The sequence below is a fragment of the Mus musculus genome, chromosome 2 (assembly GCF_000001635.26).
Source record: "Mus musculus strain C57BL/6J chromosome 2, GRCm38.p6 C57BL/6J".
Lineage (NCBI taxonomy): Eukaryota > Metazoa > Chordata > Mammalia > Rodentia > Muridae > Mus > Mus musculus.
The window spans coordinates 173,258,079-173,277,323 of record NC_000068.7 but is presented as its reverse complement, the minus strand read 5'-3'; the positions used below and the strand labels follow the sequence as shown (position 1 = coordinate 173,277,323).

The 19,245-nt window shown below is 54.7% G+C and overlaps 1 protein-coding gene across 2 annotated transcripts in view; it reads left to right on the top strand.

Moving 5' to 3' along the window:
* Positions 1–592: 592 nt before the first annotated feature.
* The window catches only part of Pmepa1 (prostate transmembrane protein, androgen induced 1), a 52,274-nt gene continuing 33,621 nt past the window's right edge, over positions 593–19,245 (top strand). Inside the window, exons 1-2 of one of the 2 annotated variants that reach the window (XM_006499991.4) lie at positions 593–1,236; positions 5,644–5,757. In XM_006499991.4, the coding sequence (XP_006500054.1) occupies positions 1,140–1,236; positions 5,644–5,757 (211 nt within the window). In that variant the 5' untranslated portion in view covers positions 593–1,139. The remainder of the gene's footprint in view (positions 1,237–5,643; positions 5,758–19,245) is intronic. The other variant, NM_022995.3, reaches the window with a different exon arrangement.

Genomic DNA, 19,245 nt, shown 5'->3' with positions numbered 1-19,245 from the left:
CCCATAGCTCTCCAGTAATTAATTAAAACTTAATGAACAAAAAGCACCCTCCCTTGACCCCCTTTTACACTCTGAGCCACACAACCCAGTCGGTGGCCCTTGGGGCGGCAGATAGAGGGTGAGGGTGTGTAACTGCTTGGGTGTCCCATAATAGTAACACACACACACACACACACACACACACACACTCTCACCCCCAGTCCCGGGCACTAATTTACAAGGCAAGGACCAGGGGGCGCTTCTCGGGGCGTGTCTACAGAAATTCCAGTCTATCCAAAAGGCCCAGTTAAAGAGCCGCGCGGGGTTGGGGGTTGCGGAGGGGCTCAGACTAATTCTCAGTCTCCTGAGAAATACAGCTATGGATGGGTCTTTACTCCAGACCCTCCATGCTCTGATCTCCATGCATTAAACTCTTCCAAGGCGCCCCAGAAACCTTATAGTCTTCGGGTGCCCCCAAAAGCCTGGGTGGAGGGCCCCAGGGGCAGGAGTTGGAGAGGAGAACACCTTAACTTTTCGTCTTGATTCTTGTTCTGTGTTGTGACCGCCGCAGGCACGGGGGCTCCCGCGGACCGGGCCTGCGGAGTCTCGAGGGCGCTGGGTCTACGCAGCGCCGGCGACCGGTCTACATGGACGCTAGGCTCGGGCCCTTTAAGAGCCCGCCCCGCGAGCGACGGGCCCGCCCCCCGGGCCGAGGAGGGTGCGGGGGCCGTCGGCGGGGATTGGCGCAGCGCGCGCCCCCTCCGCGGCCCCCGCGCGGTGGGAACCGGCAGCCCCGTCTAGCGCTGACGTCAGACCGTCTGCCTGCCTCCGACCGCGGGCGCGCGGCGCAACCCGATCTCCTTGGACTTGAATGAGGAGCGGGCGGCGGCGCTCAGCTGCGGATCGGCCGGCGCGCAGGCTGAGCCCGGCGGCCCCGTGCCCCGGCCGCCCGCCCGTGCCCCGCACGCCGCCCGCGGCCACGGCCCGCCGCCCCGGGGCTCCCGCTCGGCGGCCGGGGGACCCAGCTCGCCTCGGGGACCTCGGCGGCGCCCCGAGCCCGCGCCGCGCTGCTCGCTGTATGCGGGGCCCGAGCCCCGCGCGCCGGCCGGAGCCGCCCCCGCGCCCCGCGCCTCGCGCCCCGCGCCGCCCGTGACCGCTTGATGGGGGTCAACGGCACCGCCGCCGCCGCCGCCGGGCAGCCCAATGTCTCCTGCGCGTGCAACTGCCAGCGCTCTTTGTTCCCCAGCATGGAGATCAGTGAGTGTGCCCTGTTCCCCCCGGGACAGCCCCGTGGGATCCCCGGCCCGGGACATCGGGATCGCGTGGGGACTCGGGGGCCGCGCGCCTGCCTCGCCCAGGCTCCCCGGTTGCGCTCGCCGCGCCCGGGGCGCGCCCTCCCGGAGGCTCGCGGCAGCTGGCGGCCGGCCCGGCTTTGTCCCGCGGCGCTGCGAGCCTGGCACGGTCCCCGCCGCGCGCGCCCCGCCCGGCCCGACTCGGACCCGGGGCTCGGCGGGGACGTCGCGCCTCTTGGGAGGGCCAGGGGAGCCGGGTCGGGGAAGTTTCCATTCCGTTTTCCCTAGGGGCCGCGGCGATGGAGCAATTAGGCTCTTTATCAACTTTGGGCGGGGGAGCGGGCGGGGGAGACACTGTCTGGCCCGGGAGGTGTCTGGGGCTCCTGGCGTGTGTCTGGAGTGGCCATGGCGATGCGTCCCGGGTTTCCGTGCGTATGTAGAGTGCGCTAGTCTGTCTGTCTGAGTCTCCGCGCGTCTTTTGGTGTCTGTGGTTCAGAGTCGCGGTCTGTGCCGGCCGAGTGCGTGTCCGAGTGTTCCTGCATCTCAGTGTGACTGATTTGCTGTGTGCTCGTGGCGGGGGTTGGGGATATGATCTGGATCCAGCCAGATTTAAGGACCGTTTGTGTTCAGGTGTCTGAATCCAGGGCTCAGCGCTGGCGCGTCTAGCCCACCGCGGATCCCCAGTGTGTGTCATTGTGAATGTCTGTCCCGGACTCCTATAAATAGCCTCTGTCTGGACTGCTTGGCTCACTCTGGCTGGGACGGTGGTTACAAATGAGTCAAAGTTTTGGGGCTGTTTGTGTTGAGACCTCCTTGGAGGTGGTAGACTCAGGGTGGTGAGTGCCCCGTTTGAACCCCATCCTGCACCTCCAGAAGTTGAGATCAGCGAACATCTACTTCCTTGTGTGGCCCACCCAGGTGGCTGTTGGGTTGGGTGGAGAATTGAAACCTCATTCCCTACCATCTGCCTCTAATCTGCGCTCCTCCCCTAACCCACATTTTTGGGGAGGAGGGGGTACCTTTTGCCTTTCTGTTTAGTTTCTCTATCTTACCCCAAAGCACTTAGGGCAAAAGGGTACACAGCCTCCCCCTAACCCAGACAGCGGTCCTCTGTGGAGCCCAGGGGCAACTGCCACAGACCTGGGCAGTCGCTAGGTGACTCATAAGCTGCTTTCTGCAGGCAGCTGCCACAGTTTGCACCCCCGCCCCAGCACCCCGCATGTACAGTAAAGCATCAAGGGTAAAAAATAGCCCACGACCGGGCCCCACCTGAGCAGAGGAAGTAGGTTTGGGTGGTGGGGCCCTTGTGCCGAATTTGACTCACTGTCTCCCAGTCTGGAATTGAAATTGAAAGCCTTGGCGTCACTGAATCCCACTTCTCCCCAGCTGCCTTGCTGCCTGCCCCAAGACAGGAGATGTCAAGAAAACCTGCCAGGAGCCAGTGCCATCAGTCTGTGATCTTTCCTTGGCACCAAACCCTAAGGCTTCCCAGGAGCCCCTGTGCGACGATCAGAGAGGTTCAGGGAATTTACCATCTAGAGGATGTTAGTTTTCTGCACGTGTCTGGGGAGAGGCTGACCCTGCTCTGTGGATTCCTCTCTTCTCTCTCCTGGAAATGCCCTAGGAAACCTCCCGTGGAGGTTCACTTTGTATGACAAAGACCAGTTGGACATTCTGGTCTTGTCTTTTCTCTGAAAAAACAACAAAAGACTTCAATCTTAATTTTGTCCCTTCGTTGAATCAGCTCTAGTACCAGCAAGATGCTGTCAAGTCTGACAGCCTGAGTTCCATCCCTGGAACTCATTCGGAGAAGTAGAGAACAGACTGGTAATTGGCCCTAATGATATCTTGGTTGAAACCAAGATGGCTTGAAGCTCTTGGTGGTAACCGGTATTTGCCCCCATCAACATTGGAATAAGAGGCTCGCCCAGGCTTGGTGCCTGGAAATACCCTGTCACCACCCGTTAGTCCAGGATTGTCCCCACTTTGTGTATGCACAGTCTACTTACTAAAAGAGAGAGTGAAACAGGGAGGGGCTCACTTTAATAATGTAACAGTGTATTGCTAGTGTTCCCTGAAAGTCTGAGTGAAGGAAGCCTTAGGTTGGTGTTTCCTGGAATTTCTTTGTTTCAAAATGTAGGAAGGGGGGTGGGAAGAAAGACCTCAGGCTGTTTTACCTATAGGGAACTCCTGTTAGTACCCGCAGGGGCACTCTCCCTGGGGCTTCTCAGGACACTCTTCTAGAAGGGACTTTAAAGCCTTCCTCTGCCTAAGTGCGCCGACTTTCTGATTCCATCCCTGTACTCCGGCCTTGGCTGCAGTGCTGGTGGCTTCCCTCTGGCCCACTGCTCCATCCCGCCCCATCCCGCCGTGTACTCCTCAGATGTCCTGTGTTCGTGTCAGAGCCAGGAGGAGCTGAGTGAGCTTGGAGCTCTTGTGCTTCAGGTAGACATGAAGGAAAAGGAGGTCGGAAGCTTGGCCAAGTTGTCTCTCTTGGACCGCACGTGCTGTTCCCTGAATTTGGAAACTTGGGTGGCAGATCTTAGCACCTAAAAGAGTTCTTTGGGGATGAACCTGAGTGCGCAGCCTGTGTCTCGCATGGCTGTTTGGAGGAACCACCGCTTGCCTCATAAACACATTTCTTGGAACTTTACACCTCTTTCCCAATCTGTTCCATCTCAGAGTCGAACCCCTGGCTCTCCATTCCCGCTTTAACCTGTGGCTGAGAGTACCTTCCAGACCGACTGAGGCGAGTTGGTTTTCACTTTACCAGGGCCCTAGGGGGTGGCCCTTGGTGGTAGGAGATGCACAAGCAGCTCCGTTGGTTAATACCACTGTCTGCCAGGGTCCTTGAGCCACCTAATTTCTTCCCCAGCCCTCTAACTCAAACTATTGCAGGGCTCAGTGGGTGAAGTGCTTCCAGAGGTTGGTGACAGACGTGCAGTTGTAATCCTCATGCTGAGGAGGTGGAGACTGAGGGTTTGCTGGCGAGCCATTCTAGCCTGATAGTCCAGGCCACAGAGATAAGCTATCTCAAAAAAAAAAAAAAGAAAAGAAAAGAAAAAAAAATAGGGGTCTGCGAAACGGCTCAGCAGGTAAAGGCAATTGCTGCCAAGACTGATGATCCGAGTTCAAGCCTCGGGACCCACATGATGGAAGGAGAACCAACTCCCCAAAGTTACATGTATGCTCACACGCTCACCCACATGTGCTCACCCCCACCCCCACCCCCTACCCACACACTGTTCTGAACCCTTTGCCACTCGGAGGACATCCAGTTTTACCTCCCTTGGTTTGTTTGACGCACACAGTTTGTGTTTGATACTGCTTGAATTCAGGGCGACTTAGCCTCTAGACCCGGCCAGGGAGCTCTCTTGTTGGGAGGGGAAAGCTGGCCCATGCAGGTGGCCTCTACCCACCAGACGCTAGTACCTTTCTCCTAGTTGTGACATGCAGACTGTCTCAGGCCTTCTGCAAGTGCCCTCCTGGGAACCACTGCTTGCTTCAGCCGAGCCAGCAGCCTGGGTGCTAGAGGGACTGACCGGTCAGAACCAGCTGCTTTTCCTTGAAGTTGGCACCCACCACTCATCCGCTCAGCCTTTAATGAGCGCCCGCTGTGTACCACAGGGGAAGGAAAGAGGTGTCTTCAGGAGATGGTGTCAGCCTGGGTGTGTTTGGTGAAGGTTCTGGCTGCAGGGCAGACGGGTGTTTCTAGGTCCAGGGTGAATGGCGCATATTGGACAGCAGTCACTTTCTTCCTTCTGCGCTGGGACTTTTAACCCACAGGTTTTCTGCTGTCTGGGTTTTAGGTCATTAGGCAGCAAGGGAGTTGTGTGGTCTTGGGCCAGACAGGCCAGTTTAGTGTTTGTCAAGGTACAAAATAACTGTTTGCACACTTGGGGATGACCTCACACTCGTGGGAGCGCTTGAGCTCACAAGCATAGCGACCGTTCCTTGCTACCCTCCCTCTGAAGGAGAGAGTGAGGAGGGTCCCATCAGCCTGGAAGGTGGATTTTTTTTTCCTTCTGTTCTTATAAAGAGGAAAGCAAGGTGGTGTCAACCGGGGGTGACAAGCCTCGAAAGCAGGGGCTTCAGGGGAGGGAGGGGATGAAGCTGGCAAACCCAGAGCCCTGGCTTAGGTGGGTGGGCAGGCCACCAGTTGTTTAAAAGTAAGGAAATGTCCAGCTGCTGATGGAAATAATCAAAGCAGAACGCTGTGTGGTGTGGCTTTCTCTTCTGCAGTGTCACCACCCACAGGCAGGCCTGGGAGTCTTACAGCGGAGCTTGAGAGGCCGAGACCCTTACTTTCTGAAGTCACACAGGCGCTACCTCACACAGGTGCAGCTAAGTGTCTGCTTTCTGTGTGTCCTAGGGAACCCCGAAGAAGGTACCTTGCTTCCCCCCGCCCGGGAAACAGCTGTCAGAGACCAGTGTATCACGGTTGACAGCCACCACAGTCACCACGGTCACCCTGTGTTGTACTCAGGTAGGGAGCTGGGAAGCATGTCCCTCAGGCCACCATGGATTGGAAGTATAGCTCAGTGGTTAAGTACTGGGCTGCTATGTGAAGCTGTGGGTTTCATCTCTAGCAGTACAAAATAAGTGCGTAATTAATTAATAGGTAGGCTTCCCACTTCCACTCAGCCCATCGGCAGCGCATGTGCGTGTCCACGTGGACCTGACCTTTCAATTACAGAGTGCCTGGGTGGTGAAGTGGCGGGAAGCCCCTAGATTGATTAATGAGTTGATTTTTCTGGGCTGAAGGTGGAACCCACAGCCTTGTGAGCCAGGCAAGGTCCCCACCACCAAACCACAGGCTCCGTTGCTCCTGGGTTCAAAACGCTGGCATCTTTTATTTTACTTTTTTTTTCTTTCACCAAGAACACCTACAAAACTCACCCACAAACACAATCCACCATTGAGTGACCCATCCTGCACAGTGACCAAAATTCAGAGGGACGTATGAGCCCAAAGTTGTTGCTGCTGCCTTACCTCCTGTCATGTGACCTGTCTGAAGGTGGTGGTGTCAAAACACCCAGTCATTGTCTCTTCTCAGCATAGGGGATGGGAGTGGGCTTAAATGTAACTATTTTGCCATGTCCTCTGCCGGTCACAGCCTGGCTGCCTTAAAAAGCTTTTGCCAAAGGCAGGTTTCCCCATACGCAGACCAGCTGGGAATGCTGGAGCCCACAGGCTCACCTGGGGTGCTGACCTTGAATTCGGGTAATCGAATATTGGTGTCATAATCCTCTTCTGCCAGGCCCACCGCAGACAAGCTGGCAGAAACCCCAGCATGCCTGCCCTGGCACAGGAGGCCCAGACAGTGTCTTAGGGCTTGCCAGCAGGGTCTTTTAATCCCAGAAGCTTTGGGGTACAGATGCCGGGGCAGAGGCAGTGAGGAGGTACTAACTTGAGCCATGAAGTCAACACCGCCTGTGACGTCCAGATACCCCACTGGGTCCAGTTCACAAGACCGGCACCCTAGGGGCAGATAAGAGACCAACGGTTTGGGAAATCACGGTTCCTGCTTAGCTTCCAGTACAAAGGCCACTGGAGCTCTGGATGCGAGGGATAGGGCCCCTGTTCTGGTTCTGCCCGGCCTCGTTCCCAAAGTGGGCTGTGACCCTTCTCAGAGTCACGTGTTCCCATCCAGTGACACTACAAAGCCAAACCCTGACACCGTGGGTGGGGGTGGGGTGGTCTCACCAGGGCCTTGTCAGTCACTGGCAGAAGCCACTGTCATCAGGCTCGGGGAAGAGCCCAGGGTGGCTTGCTCATAGCATGGCTTTGGCACTGTGGAACCTGCAAAAGTTTGAGGTGTCAGCTTTCTGGGAGCTGCAGAATGGCTTTCCTCCTCTGTTGCCAGGGTGACTGGGAGATGTTGACTTATTTCCCTCTTACTGGTTGGATCTGGAAGAGGTTTTTGTGTGCCTGGTACATTTTTTTCTCTCGGTCTTAAAACCAGCCCAGTGAGAGAAGCAAGGGTTACTACCAATCCGCAAATACAAGAATGGGATCTGAGAGGGGAAGACACTTGTCTGAGGTCACACAGCCGGCAACTGATGCCCGCTCGTGCTTAGGTGCGTTCTGCCTCCATAGGGGCACCATACCCAGTGTTCTTTGCAAGATTTACCACGGCAGGGGTTGTTAGCACTAAGGTCGCAAGCTCCTGTTGTGTGACTTGTTGGTAAGTGTGCTTAGCCCATCAGCCGCTAACAGTAAGCTCCCAGAGACAGCCCATTCCACTTAGCCAGGGCCGGACATTCCCTGGAAATGTGTTTGTCCCTTAGGTTCTGTGGGGACACCAGCACACCATGTGCAACAGCTGGGTTTGACATGGGACACTGACTGACGTCCCCAGAGGGACCAAATCCAGATATTATTGGGGACATCACAGAACGCCTTCTAGCATTTGTCTCACGCTATCGCCTTGTGTCATTCAGGTGATTGACAACTGGGAACACTCTAAGAGCTGCTGAACATTCCAATGGGAGAGTCCCAACTGGGCTTCTGGTCCTCTGTCCTTGAACCTTCACACCTGTCCTGCCGGTCACTAGGTGTTTTGTGCAGTCGTCACTTGGCGACTGTTTTTTTTTTTTTTTTTTCTTTAGTCACCAGTGTCAGAGATGCTGAGTTTGGAGTCTGTGTCTGTTTGTGGTAATGTCCCCCGAGCCTGGTGGGCACCTCCTAGACCTTGGTTAGACAGGGAGGCAGGCAGGGTAGGAGTGAGGCACAGTGGCAGATGCTGGGGTCTTCACCACTGCTCTCAGCCAGTCGTCTGTCACCAAATCCCACTGATGAGGGATGAGAGAGGCTGTGTTGACCCCCAAAGTTTCTAGGAGCTGAGGTGTTCATTCCTGCCTGTTTGAATATTCCAGGCAGATCAGGATGCGGTCTGGGTATAGGCTTTGAAGACCTTCAATTTTGAGGCCAGCTGAAATCCTTCCTGCATCTCTGCTTCTTACCCCTCCGTAAGAAGGAGGGAGACGTGACACCCATCTTGTGGGGTTGTGAAGGCAGCTGATCGAGCTTTCCTGGTACAAGTTATTTCTAATGCTCAGAAGTTCCAACTCTTTGGGGGCAGGAAGCTGTGCCCCGTCCTCCTACCCACCGCCTCAGAGATTTCAAAGCTGAGTCAAGGTGTAGGAGCTGAAATCTGCACTGTGCCCATTCTTTCTTACCACAGCCCAGATATCTCCCAACCTGGGGTTTACCAGCCATTGTCACAGTCCTACCAAAGGTGCCAGAACAGCAAAAATGCACTACTGTCTCCTATATGGAGACAGTATTGCATTATGGAGACCCCAGGAAAGGACTGGGAGAGCCACTGAGGCAAAATGGCCTGGCAGCTCACACCTTTAATCTGAGCACTCAGGAGGGAAAGGCAGACAGATAGATCCCTATGAGTTTGAAGAAAGCTTGGGACTCTGTGACTTCCTCAAGGAGCTATGCGGTGATCGTGGACACTACCACTGAGCTGCTTGTTTTCGAGACAGGGTCCCACCGGGTTGTCTAGGGTGGCCTCCTAGCCTAGGCTTGCTTGGAACTTGTAGTCTTGTGCCATAGCCTTTGAGTAACTGGGTAGTCCTGTGCTGTCGGGTTCAGCTTTCTCATAGGAACTTGTTTCTCACAGAGGTAAGAGTAAGAGAATCTGCTAGTCCACTGGAGATTATCTTCCTCCTTGATAGCACTGGGCTCCCCTAGGGATGGACAGGCACAGCCCAGATCTGGAGAGTCACATGGCTCAGGCTTAGAGAAACTGCCTGTCACTAATACACATCTTTGGGGTGACAGTAGGATATGTAACCCTGCTGAGCAGGTAGGACCCATAATCAGTACTCTTACAGATGTGGGTAACAGGCAGCTGGTGGGAAAGTGGTTTTGTGTTTGTCACCAGGTTTCCTACGGCTGCCAGGGGGCAATGTTCTCAAAGGGACCATCTAGGGTCTCTCTGACTGTGGCCTCTGTCACCTTTCCTGCTACCAATGGCTTTTCATTTGCCAAGGCTGTAAGAGTTCTGTCTGTCCCTGAGAGATCTGGCTTTAAGCATGTACAGAAGTGGTGGGACCCAGAGATGAGTTTGTGTGTGTGCCCAGGTTCAGTGCTATACAAATACACATCTTAAAGCATTTTAAGTTTTGTGTATGCATGAGTGTGCCCGTCACTGTACATGTGTGTGAAAAGCCAAGCACAACTGTTATCCTTATCCCTCCCCTTGCTTGGCCCTAGGGGATTGGGCTCAGGCTGGATGGCAAGTAATGCCTTTACCTGCTGAGCCACGTGACTGATAATGACATATCTCCATGTCTATCTGTGAAATCCCTTGCTCGGTTCCTACCAGGCACTGCCCTTCCATCTGTTTCTTAAACTTTGGGCAGGTGAAGTCAGCTTCTAGGCTGTTCTAGGCTCAAGGGCAGTGGGAAGCCAAATTCAGTTTTAAGAAAATAAGGGTAAGACCATCTGTCCTTCCCCTGAGAGGTCTTCCAGTCCCAGTGGTCATGGCTACCTGATCACCCACTACCCACCAAGACTAGATTTCAAGAGAGGCACTGTGTACCACTTGTTTCAGTTCCCTCAGAGCACCGCCAAACCGTGTCCTACCAAACAGTGTCCCACCAAACCATGTCCCACCAAGCAGTGTCCCACCAAACAGTCCTACCAAAAAGTGTCCCACCAAACTGTGTCCCACCAAACAGAAAGGTCCCTAAGGGATCTATCTGGCTCTGGCAGTCTCAAACCATGGGATCTTTGGTAAGCTCAGCCCACCTTGCTGTAGCTCTTGCTGTTCTGAGAGCCTCCTAGTTCCTGTGCTGAAGTGATTATTAGAGAAGTTATCCGTGAAGCTCTTCAGTGAGAAGCAAGCATTCGGTGAACGGCATGGGGGTGTAGGCGTCGATGCTAAGTGGGACTCTGCCTGGGAGCGGGAGACAGGTAGAAGAGACAATTCTCTTGAATCAGGCTCCCCTTCCAGGGTGGGCTGCCCCCGACTCAGGGGCTGCAATAAACAGACCGCAAAGGCTTTCTCGTGAGTTCCCAACCTCATCCCGTGGGGTGACTTGTTGGAGACCCCGTTTCTATGAGGCTTTGAGCTAAACCGCCTCCTATGGGGTTGGTGGGTGTGTCTTAGCCTTCCAGCCAAAGAAGGGCTGAGTTCTGCCTCGCTGTCTGGACTTGCTAAGACTCCGAATGGAAGTTCTGACTTCCTCTACACACCGGGTGGCTGCCTGCTCGCCTACAGAATTTTAGGGGGAAGGGGAAGAGGCTCCCCAAACCTGAAACCCTCAGGAATGAGCACACGCACCCCCGTTTTGCAAGTTCCCAGCTCCCTGGCTGGTGAGCTTCATCTGGTCATGGCTCTAATTGCCTTTCCACAAACAATTTAGTCGGTAATAATTCTGCGAACGTATGAATCAACTTTGCGCAAACAGCCTGAGTAATTTCTTTGTTCTTTCCTTTCTACTTTGTAAGCGGTGTCTGTAAAAGCCAAAGGTTTGGTCTTGCGGAAGGCGTGAATCATTTATTGGTGTCTGCGCCGCCTCCTTATCGTCCAGTCACTTGGGAATGCAGTCCTCGTGAGCCACCAGTGATTCATGTCGGGGTCCCAGCTCAGTGGCCCCGGGGTCACAGCCATAGGAGGAAGCTATTTCTCTAATCTATTTATGGGATTGGAGTAGAAGAAGAGGGGTGTACCACAACCAGGCCTTGAACATGGCAGTCGTCTTAGCTAGGATAGTGGAGAGCCACTAAATATGCCAAGAGTGTCAACCTGGAGCTCTGTGTGGTTTCTATGAAAGAAACCTACTGCGCCTGCCTCATCTCAGGCGATAAGTACCAGGCGTACCCTGCGCTGGGGTCTTGCCCTGCTGTTGGGCATATGAATTTGCATGTGGTATTATAGCTGCCTAATTTTACTAGCTGCTTTGGGCCTCTAGATTAAAATGGTCGCTTTGGTGCCATCTTGGAAGCAATTAGAGCTGCTTGCCACGTGGCCCGGAGGTGTAATTATACAGCCAGCTTCCCGTGGCCCTGAGTCGAGGCTCCAAAAGTAAGTTCAGATCCAAGGGTTGATAATTACCTGAGTTTTTCCCTTCCTGTGTGATTTTTTTTTTTTTTTCCTCTTGGCTGACCTCCTCTTAGGATTCCTCGCCAGCACAGCTCCCTGTAGGGTTGCCCACTCTGCAGTATATATTATCAAGTCTCCAGTTCCTAGGCCAGGCACGGAGCATGTGGCAGTATCTGGCCTGGCGCACAAGAAAGTTCGCTTGAAGACTTGCTGGTGACTTTATTGACCCGCCTTGTGACTTTCAAACTATAGATTGGGGCTGTCTAATAATGCCCGCCATTCGATTAAGTACTCCACTTGCTGCTCGTGTCAGACATTGCTAATCGATTGCAGCATCCTCTTGCTGGGCTCGGATCCTTACCCAAGTGGTGTTCCTGGTGTGTTCGGAGTGGGTTGGAGCACTGGTTGACTTGTGGCGCTCCAGGGCGGTGTAGAGCTGTAGAGGCTATGGAGCACTGACAGGGAGAGGGATTGTTCCCACTAGAAGGCACCAGGCCCTCTGACTGGCTTCTCCTTGTCAATGTAGAGTGTCCTGGGCTGCTTAACAGGTCACAGACTGTTCTTTGCTGAGTCCCTGAGCTGCAGGTGACACAGCCCTCCCCTCAGTTCTCAGGTCTTCCAGACCCCCAATATTTATTAGAGACCTGTTCCAAGGTGACATGGACTAAAACACAGAGTGCGACATTCCCCTAGTGACACTTTGTCTTTCTATAAGATCAGCATCCTGCACCCCAGTCCAGATAGAAGCTTCTGTTTTATCTTGCCTGCTTCTTCCACAGATGTCTTGAGTTGTAGCCTCAGCACCTTTATACTCTAGAGGAAAACACGGGGGCTTTTCTCTGGAATAGAGATGCTTCAGAAATAAGAGCAGAAGGGGGGAGATTTGGTCCTGACTGACACCTCACAGCTCTGTCTGCTTGGAGGTTGTTCTGGGCACTCCCCCACAGCGAGTGGTGGCTTTTTAAACCCTAGCAGTGGCAGGTGCTCACAGCGCGCTTGGCACGCCCCGCCTCATTAATCCTCATGGCAACCTCAGTGCACACGAGGAGGCGGAGCCAAGTCACTTGCCAAAGATCACTCAGCACACAGTTGCAAGGCAGATTTGAACTTGGGCTGAGGGATCCTGGAGTGTGGGCTTAGCTTGCCCAGGCAGAGCCAAGCCTTAGAGCCACCTGTCATGGTGTCAGGGGTGTGTCTGATTTGAGGCCTCTCTCCACCTCTGGCCTCTCAGACTTCTCCAGCTGGGTCTCTGTGTGTGTGTGTGTATCCCTTTTGGCCGGCTGGGAAGCCTTCCCCTTCTGCCACGCCCTTCCAAGAAGGGTCACCGGGCCAGCGGGCAGTGATCCCCATGGCTCTGAGCAGGAGAGAACAGGAACGGTCTGGTGTTGGGTTGCAACTGAAGGAAAAGGGGTCACTGTGACCCACAGGTGCTAGGACAGAGCTGAGAGGGAATCACCACCCCAAGGAGCAGGCGGGCAGGGTGCTGATGAGCCTATCCTAAAAATTCTGGAGCTAGGCAGAAGCAGGACCCAAGTCCAGGCTTTAGCTGCCCCCCGCCCACCACCACCTCTTCTCTCCCTTTTTCTTAGGTTCCTTCTCTGTCAGAGGACTTGAAAGGTTCTCTTGCAGACTAAACTCCTCCAGGGTGAGGTAAGGGACAACAAGGGTTGCAGCCTGAGCCTCTCCACCCTAAGTCATTAAGTTCTGCAGATTTCGTGTCTCTCAAGCCTCCCCCCCAACCAACCCCCGCCCATCCCCAGAAGCCGATGTGCTGTGGGTTCTGTGGTCCTACACACAGCCCCTGGCTTGTCAGCCCTTTGACATGGCCTGGTGACTTTGAGACCGCAGTACTGGAATGTGGGTAACCCAAGGAGCAGCCAGTTCAGCAGAAGAGCTGCCTGGACCAGGCTGGGCCCCCAGGGAATGGGCTCAGTAGAATTCCAGATGAGAGGCACTTTGCAACCTGCGTCTGAGCCTCATGTCTCAGGCCAAGGCCTCCAGCTGGGTCTCAGCCTGGGAGACTCACAGGACAGGGCCTGTCGTCGCAGTAGGTTTGGCATTTCTGGGAGTGTTGTGGCTCCAAAGCCACTGCTGGCAGGCCAGAGCGCCTCTGTCTGTACCCGTCTCACCTGGCCTGCCTGCCTCCACGGGGAAGGAGGGTGTGGGTGACCCCAGACAGATGTGAGTCATGTCTTGAGGAAGCGGTTACTCAGAGGTGGTGAACTCAGAGAGCTGCTGTGCTCCCAGACAGCCTAGACCACAGGCTGGAGCTGCCTGTCTTGTGGGGGTTGGGCTGCCTCATGGCTGTCCAAGTGGAGAGTCCAAAGACCCAGGAGTGAGTGAGTCTCCTCCTCCTCTCTACTCCACTGTTCTCTGAGGAAGAAATGACAGCAGCAGTAGCCTAGACTCCACATGGCCTCAAACTTCAACCCATCATCTGTGAAATGGACATTGTAGGACATTTGCCTCCCCTCCTCCCTCTCCCCCCATCCATAGGGCCGTGTAGACAGCATGCTGCTTGTTTCCTTGATGTGCTCAGTGCCTGCCGTATGCAAGGCATAGTGTTACATGCTACCCCGACAGTGCCCCCTAAATCCATTTTACAGATGGGAAGACTGAGGCTCGGGGAGAAGGGCAGCTGGCTACTGATTGGCTGGACTGGGTTCAGAAGCTTTCAGGTATCCACCCTATCAAGAAAGTCCCCCAGGGGCCTTCAGAGACATGATAGCCCTGTCCCTAGAAAAGCTTTTACGCAGTACAAGGAGGACTGCCTAGTGTTTGACAGACCTGTGCTCTGGGAGATGCTTGTCAAACACGGCCCACGCAGCACTGACTTTGTGAGGCTTGGTGTTTAAAGGGAAGGCTAAAGGGTAAAAGCGAGTTGGAGAGCTGGAGGTGTGGCTCAGTGGTAGAGCACTTGCCCGGTGTACGTACGGTCCTGAGTTCAGTTCCCAGCACTGAAAGAATGGATCTAATTGTGTTAGTGACTGTAGCTCAGTAGCAAGCGCTCGGCTAGCACATAGGAAGGCCCAGGTTTCATCCCCAGCCCTGCATAAACTGGGCGTGGTGTAGCAGCGTGCACCTCATACCCTACTGATCGGGAGGTGAGGGTCATCCTCCGCTACATATAGGGAGTTTGAGGCTAGCCTGGGCTATGTGAGGCCAGGTCTCAAAATAAAACAACAGCAGCAGCCAAACAACCAAGTAGTCGTGAACTGTTTTATCCAGCTGGGAAATATTAAGCAATTTTAATCCCTTTCATAGGGTATTTGGAAATAGCAAATGTTGGGAAGGCTGTGCGTGAGTGACATCTGGAAGCCGTGTCCAGGATGCCAACCCCTCTCCCCTACACTAAGCTCAGCACATGGGAAGCAGAGGCAGGCACATCTCTGGTTCAAGGCCAATTGGAGCTACATAGATAAACCCTGTCTTAAACCACTGCACCATTGCAAAATCAGGGCTCCCCGGAAGAGCCTCTGAAAAAGGAAGGTAGCATCACTATTTATCCTTCTGAGGTCACTCCCATTAGAGTCAAGGTCACCAGGTCAGACCCTGGGGGACGGTTGTGGTTTGTGTCTAGATGCAGTGGAGGAGGGAAGTGGCCAAGGCCCTACCTACCTGAGACAAGGGGCTGGAGGCCCGTGCAGATGTGGATGGTGTGGGGCTTTCCTCACAGGGACAGTGTAGGCTCTTCCTATAGGTGCTGGGGTCACTTTAATCTCAGGGTGCCACAGCAGACTCTCACCACACCCTAACATGTAGGCTCACCGTAACAGCCTCCAGAAGCTGGCTGTAATGTCCCCAGCATTCCTCCCTCTGGTATAGAAAACAAATCTTTTGTTCATTGTGCTAGGGTCTGAATGGCTTTGTGGTCCGCAAGTGTGACTTTCTGGCTAGCCTCTGGATAGGAGCGGAGCAGAGCGGAGCGGAGTGAGAGGCCTGTTAGGGAAGGAGTGAGGCAGAGTTCTGTATGGCCCTGGACTCCTGGCTCTTACTTTGATCCCTATCTTCCTTCTCTGGGAGGACAGCATGGCAGCTTCCACCAGCCTAGACTCAAGTTCTGTAGACTTTTCCGCAGCCAGGCCTCTAAATTCCAGAACCAGATGAGTACCCAGGCAGGCAGCAGACACCCCAGCCCTGGTGGGTCTGGAAGGGAGTTCCGGCCCTTCCCACCTTCCTACTCATCCTGCTCTGGCCTCCGACCTGACTACCTGTCTAGGAATTTTTATTGCAGCCCACGGGGGCACTGAGGCTGGCCGACTGGAATGCCAGCACGCCTGGATCTGGCAGGCATGGAGCCGACTTTGGGTAGGCAGATCCTGGCTCTGGGCCGGAGTAGAGGCTAAGAGCCCCTGGCCTACTCCCAAGCCCAGTCGGGGCATCCTGGGTGTGTGGCTCAGAGCTTGTCTGGGGATTGTGACGCCGCTTTGTGCTTTGATTTTTGTCTGGTGAATTCTGATTTCAGTTTGGCTTAACCACTTACCAGGAAGACAGCGATCTAGGGGGCTGTGATGAACAGCCAGCCATGATAAGCTCTGAAGTCCAGCGCAACCCCTTGGGTTCTTGAGACACAGTAGAGCACCAAGTATTCAGGGGTGCTGACTCCAGCCATTTCTCATAGTTCTCTGTGTGTGTGTGTGGGGGGGGGGTTCCCTCCTACCACTGTGGACAGTGATACTTGGGAGGTGCTTGTGTGAGGCTTTGGTAGGTGGCAGAGTTCCCGCAGTTAGCCCCAGCACCCTCTTCATCCTTGCAGAAGTGCGCTACGTGCTTGGTCAGTACACAGTCCCTGGTTGAATTGACCTTAGCAGCCAGTATTGGTCTGGATGGAGATGGTGACTCAGGATACCCTGGAGAAGACACAGGGTTCGCGACTTCTCTCTGGACAGGCGTGCTGTGGCAGGGCTGGAGGGAGGCACACAGGCTCCAGACCAACTCCCTCCTAGAACCTGCCGCAGGCCAGAGGTGCTGAGCCAGGGCTCTGAACTGTTACTTCCTTTCTTTGCTTCTTAGGAGGGAACTCCCTCCAAGAGTCCATCCCCCTGCCACAGGCCCTGTGTGGTCTGGTACCTTTGAAGCAACACCCATGCTGTCTGTGAGGCCAGGTCTGGGGGTTCCAGGCACCAGTGAGCTCTGCAGCTCCAGGATTCCACCAGCGTACCTGCTGTTCTAAGCAGCCAGGCAATGCCTGCTGAAGTCTTTGCCAGGCGAGGACATTCCTGCCGAGCCCCTGGGGTGGACTCGAGACCCAGGACAGAGGTACCATTGGCCCACTGTTGGAGCTGGAGGGTCTGACTCTGTCCCCACCCAAAGGGAATGTCCACAGGTACAGCTGCCTTCAGAGCTCGCTTCAAAATGGGGTGATTCTTCTCAGAGTCCTGTGAGAACGTGTGCCTTGGGGTGGGCATCTTATAACTCAAGAGACAGGTCTGTTTTAGTAAGCTGTGGGTTAGACTGAAAGACAAGTGGAGAATGTTCGAGGGGCCTCTGACTTCAAGTGGGAAAAGTTAGGCTCCTGAAGGAGATGCTAAAAGGCGTTCAAAGGAGTTGTGGTCCTAGGGGGATGCAGGCACTGTAAGTTTGCAGGCAGGCGCTGCGCCTAGTCATGCAAGGATCCTTTCTTCCCATTTGTGCAAGACTGTATGGTGGGGGGCCAGTGCTGGCGTCAAGCTGTGGGGTGAGTGTTTCTGAGCCTCCGTGGCGTTAAGCTCCAAGTGGATCAAGTGCAAAGCTGGAGGTATCATGGCCAGCCCTGCCTGCCTGATGATGGGCATGTCTTTTTCTCCACTGGGGGAGGGTGGGGTGGAGGGGAGAGTAAAGGGAGACACCTGTTCAGTTTCTCACAAAGGGTAGAGACCATCTTTGAGTAAAAGCTCCAATCCTACCCTACCCCCCAGGGGGAGGAGCTTGCATCAGCAGGGGAGGGGCGCACAGGAGACCCATCAGACCTTGGCCCTGGCCTGGCTGCTGGAACCCACCTGGGACCTCAGCCCCGGCTGTGGAAGGAACACTCTGGACTTGCTGAGGAGGGTCTGAAGAGATGGAGCCCTTCCTCCCCTGCTGAGGAGAGGTCCCCTCCCTTCCTGTATGTACCACTTTGTGCTTGAATTGTGTTTTACTTATTGAACACCTACTGTGCGCCAGACCTCAGGTTCTATAAGTACACACAGTGTGACTGACAGTCAAGAGACTGGTGAGTTTGTACCTCAGCTTCAGAGTCCTGCAGGGAAAGCCAGGGCTCTAGGTGTGTGTCTTTGTAGACGCCCTGCCCTGCTGCCCGAGAGAGTGTTGTAAGCCAGAGTCTAGACCTTGGGGACGAGCCACTGTTTGGGGAGCACTGTGGCTCTTAGCTCAGATGTGGCCGTGAGATGGGCGGGAAGGACTCTGATGTCTTCACCTTTAACGGCTCTTAGGTCACAGGTTCTACAATGAGCCACAGGGCTTCACGCCCACTCCACAGAGTCCGCTGATGTCTCACCAACTAAGGAGCCTCAAAGCCAGAGCTGCCTGTGTCCCGGGTCTCCCACAGTAGGTCGGACGGAGCCGGAGACTCCCCAGCTGTGCACGGTGCTCAGTTGGCCTGTGGCGTCCGTGCAGATAGGAAAGATTTGAAGATTTGTGTTGGTGACTGTGTAGTGTAGACTCCTTATCATCCATCCCTCCTTCCCCGAATAGTGGGTCAGAGTTGCACACCGCACTCACCACTTTGGGTTACATGAGTACAGGGGAATAGAACTTGGGTACCCTGGATCTTAGTTAGTGTGTGCTCTACCGCTGACCTGCCCCAAACCCCTCTCTCTACTGAAGTGCGTGAAATAAGTCACTTAGAGGGGACCAAAAAAAAAAAAAAGACCCCAAAGCATCATGCTGTGGTCATGAGCACAGTGTGTCCAAGTGACCGTTCAAAGGACAGACTCCAGACAGAGCTGGCTAGTGTGTTTCTCGGTCTGCAGTGACAATAGGCTGATTCTTATGACTGGAAAGACAACAGAGAGCTCCTTATTTAACTCCAAACTCAAAGAATTTGACCAACGATAAGGACAAAAGGCAAAGTGCCCCTGTCCCTGGGGCCAGTCCTGCACGAGATACTCTCAGATGTGGCTGCCTAGGGGCTGGAGGAGGGCAGGAGGTGGGCATTGGGAGTTGTGGGAGTGGCTATGAGAGTGAGGGACTGATCATAGGGCGTGCACTGTCCTGGAGTCACCACGGGGAGTGGATAGCCACGAGAGGAGTAGGTGACCATGGGGAAACAGACTGGTGGTGGTATTGGGAGCAGGCAGCCACCTGAGCCACAGGGAAATGGGATTCCATGTGAGCTGCCAGGGAAGCGAGTGACCAGTCACATGGGTGATCAGTCACATGGGTGACCGTGGGGAAATGAGCTACCCCTTGAAAAGCCACTGGGTATGAATGAGCTCTCCTGGGGTTTAAGTGACCAGGGAGGGTCAGTAGGGGCCAGAGGTCACAGCATGTGGGCCCTACCCTAACTCTTGCCTTCTTTCTAGTTAGGTTCAGGAAGACCCCTGGCCTGGCTGCACTTGTCTGAAAGGGATAAGAGTAGCCATTTGTGAGAGTGTGGGGTGCTGTTCTGAGGACTGACCAGTGGCAGGCAGGTCCCAGGCTTCCAAGTTCAGAGACCCAGGTCTGAATCCCTGTGCTGGGTTAGGTCTGTCCCCAGGAAGGGAGAGAGTGTGTGTGGTACCCCAGAAGTGGCCCGGTCCCAGTCGTCTTCCATAACGCCAAGTTCCCTAATCAACATTTCTCCTTGGGGAGACCAGGCCCTGTCCCCACCACACAAAGCTTAGTCACACATCGAGACTGCCAGTCTAGACATGTCACTCTGGGGAGTAATCCCTTGAATTCTGAAGGGTCAGGGTTTTTGGGGAGAGCCCAAGTAGGCTGACACAGGAA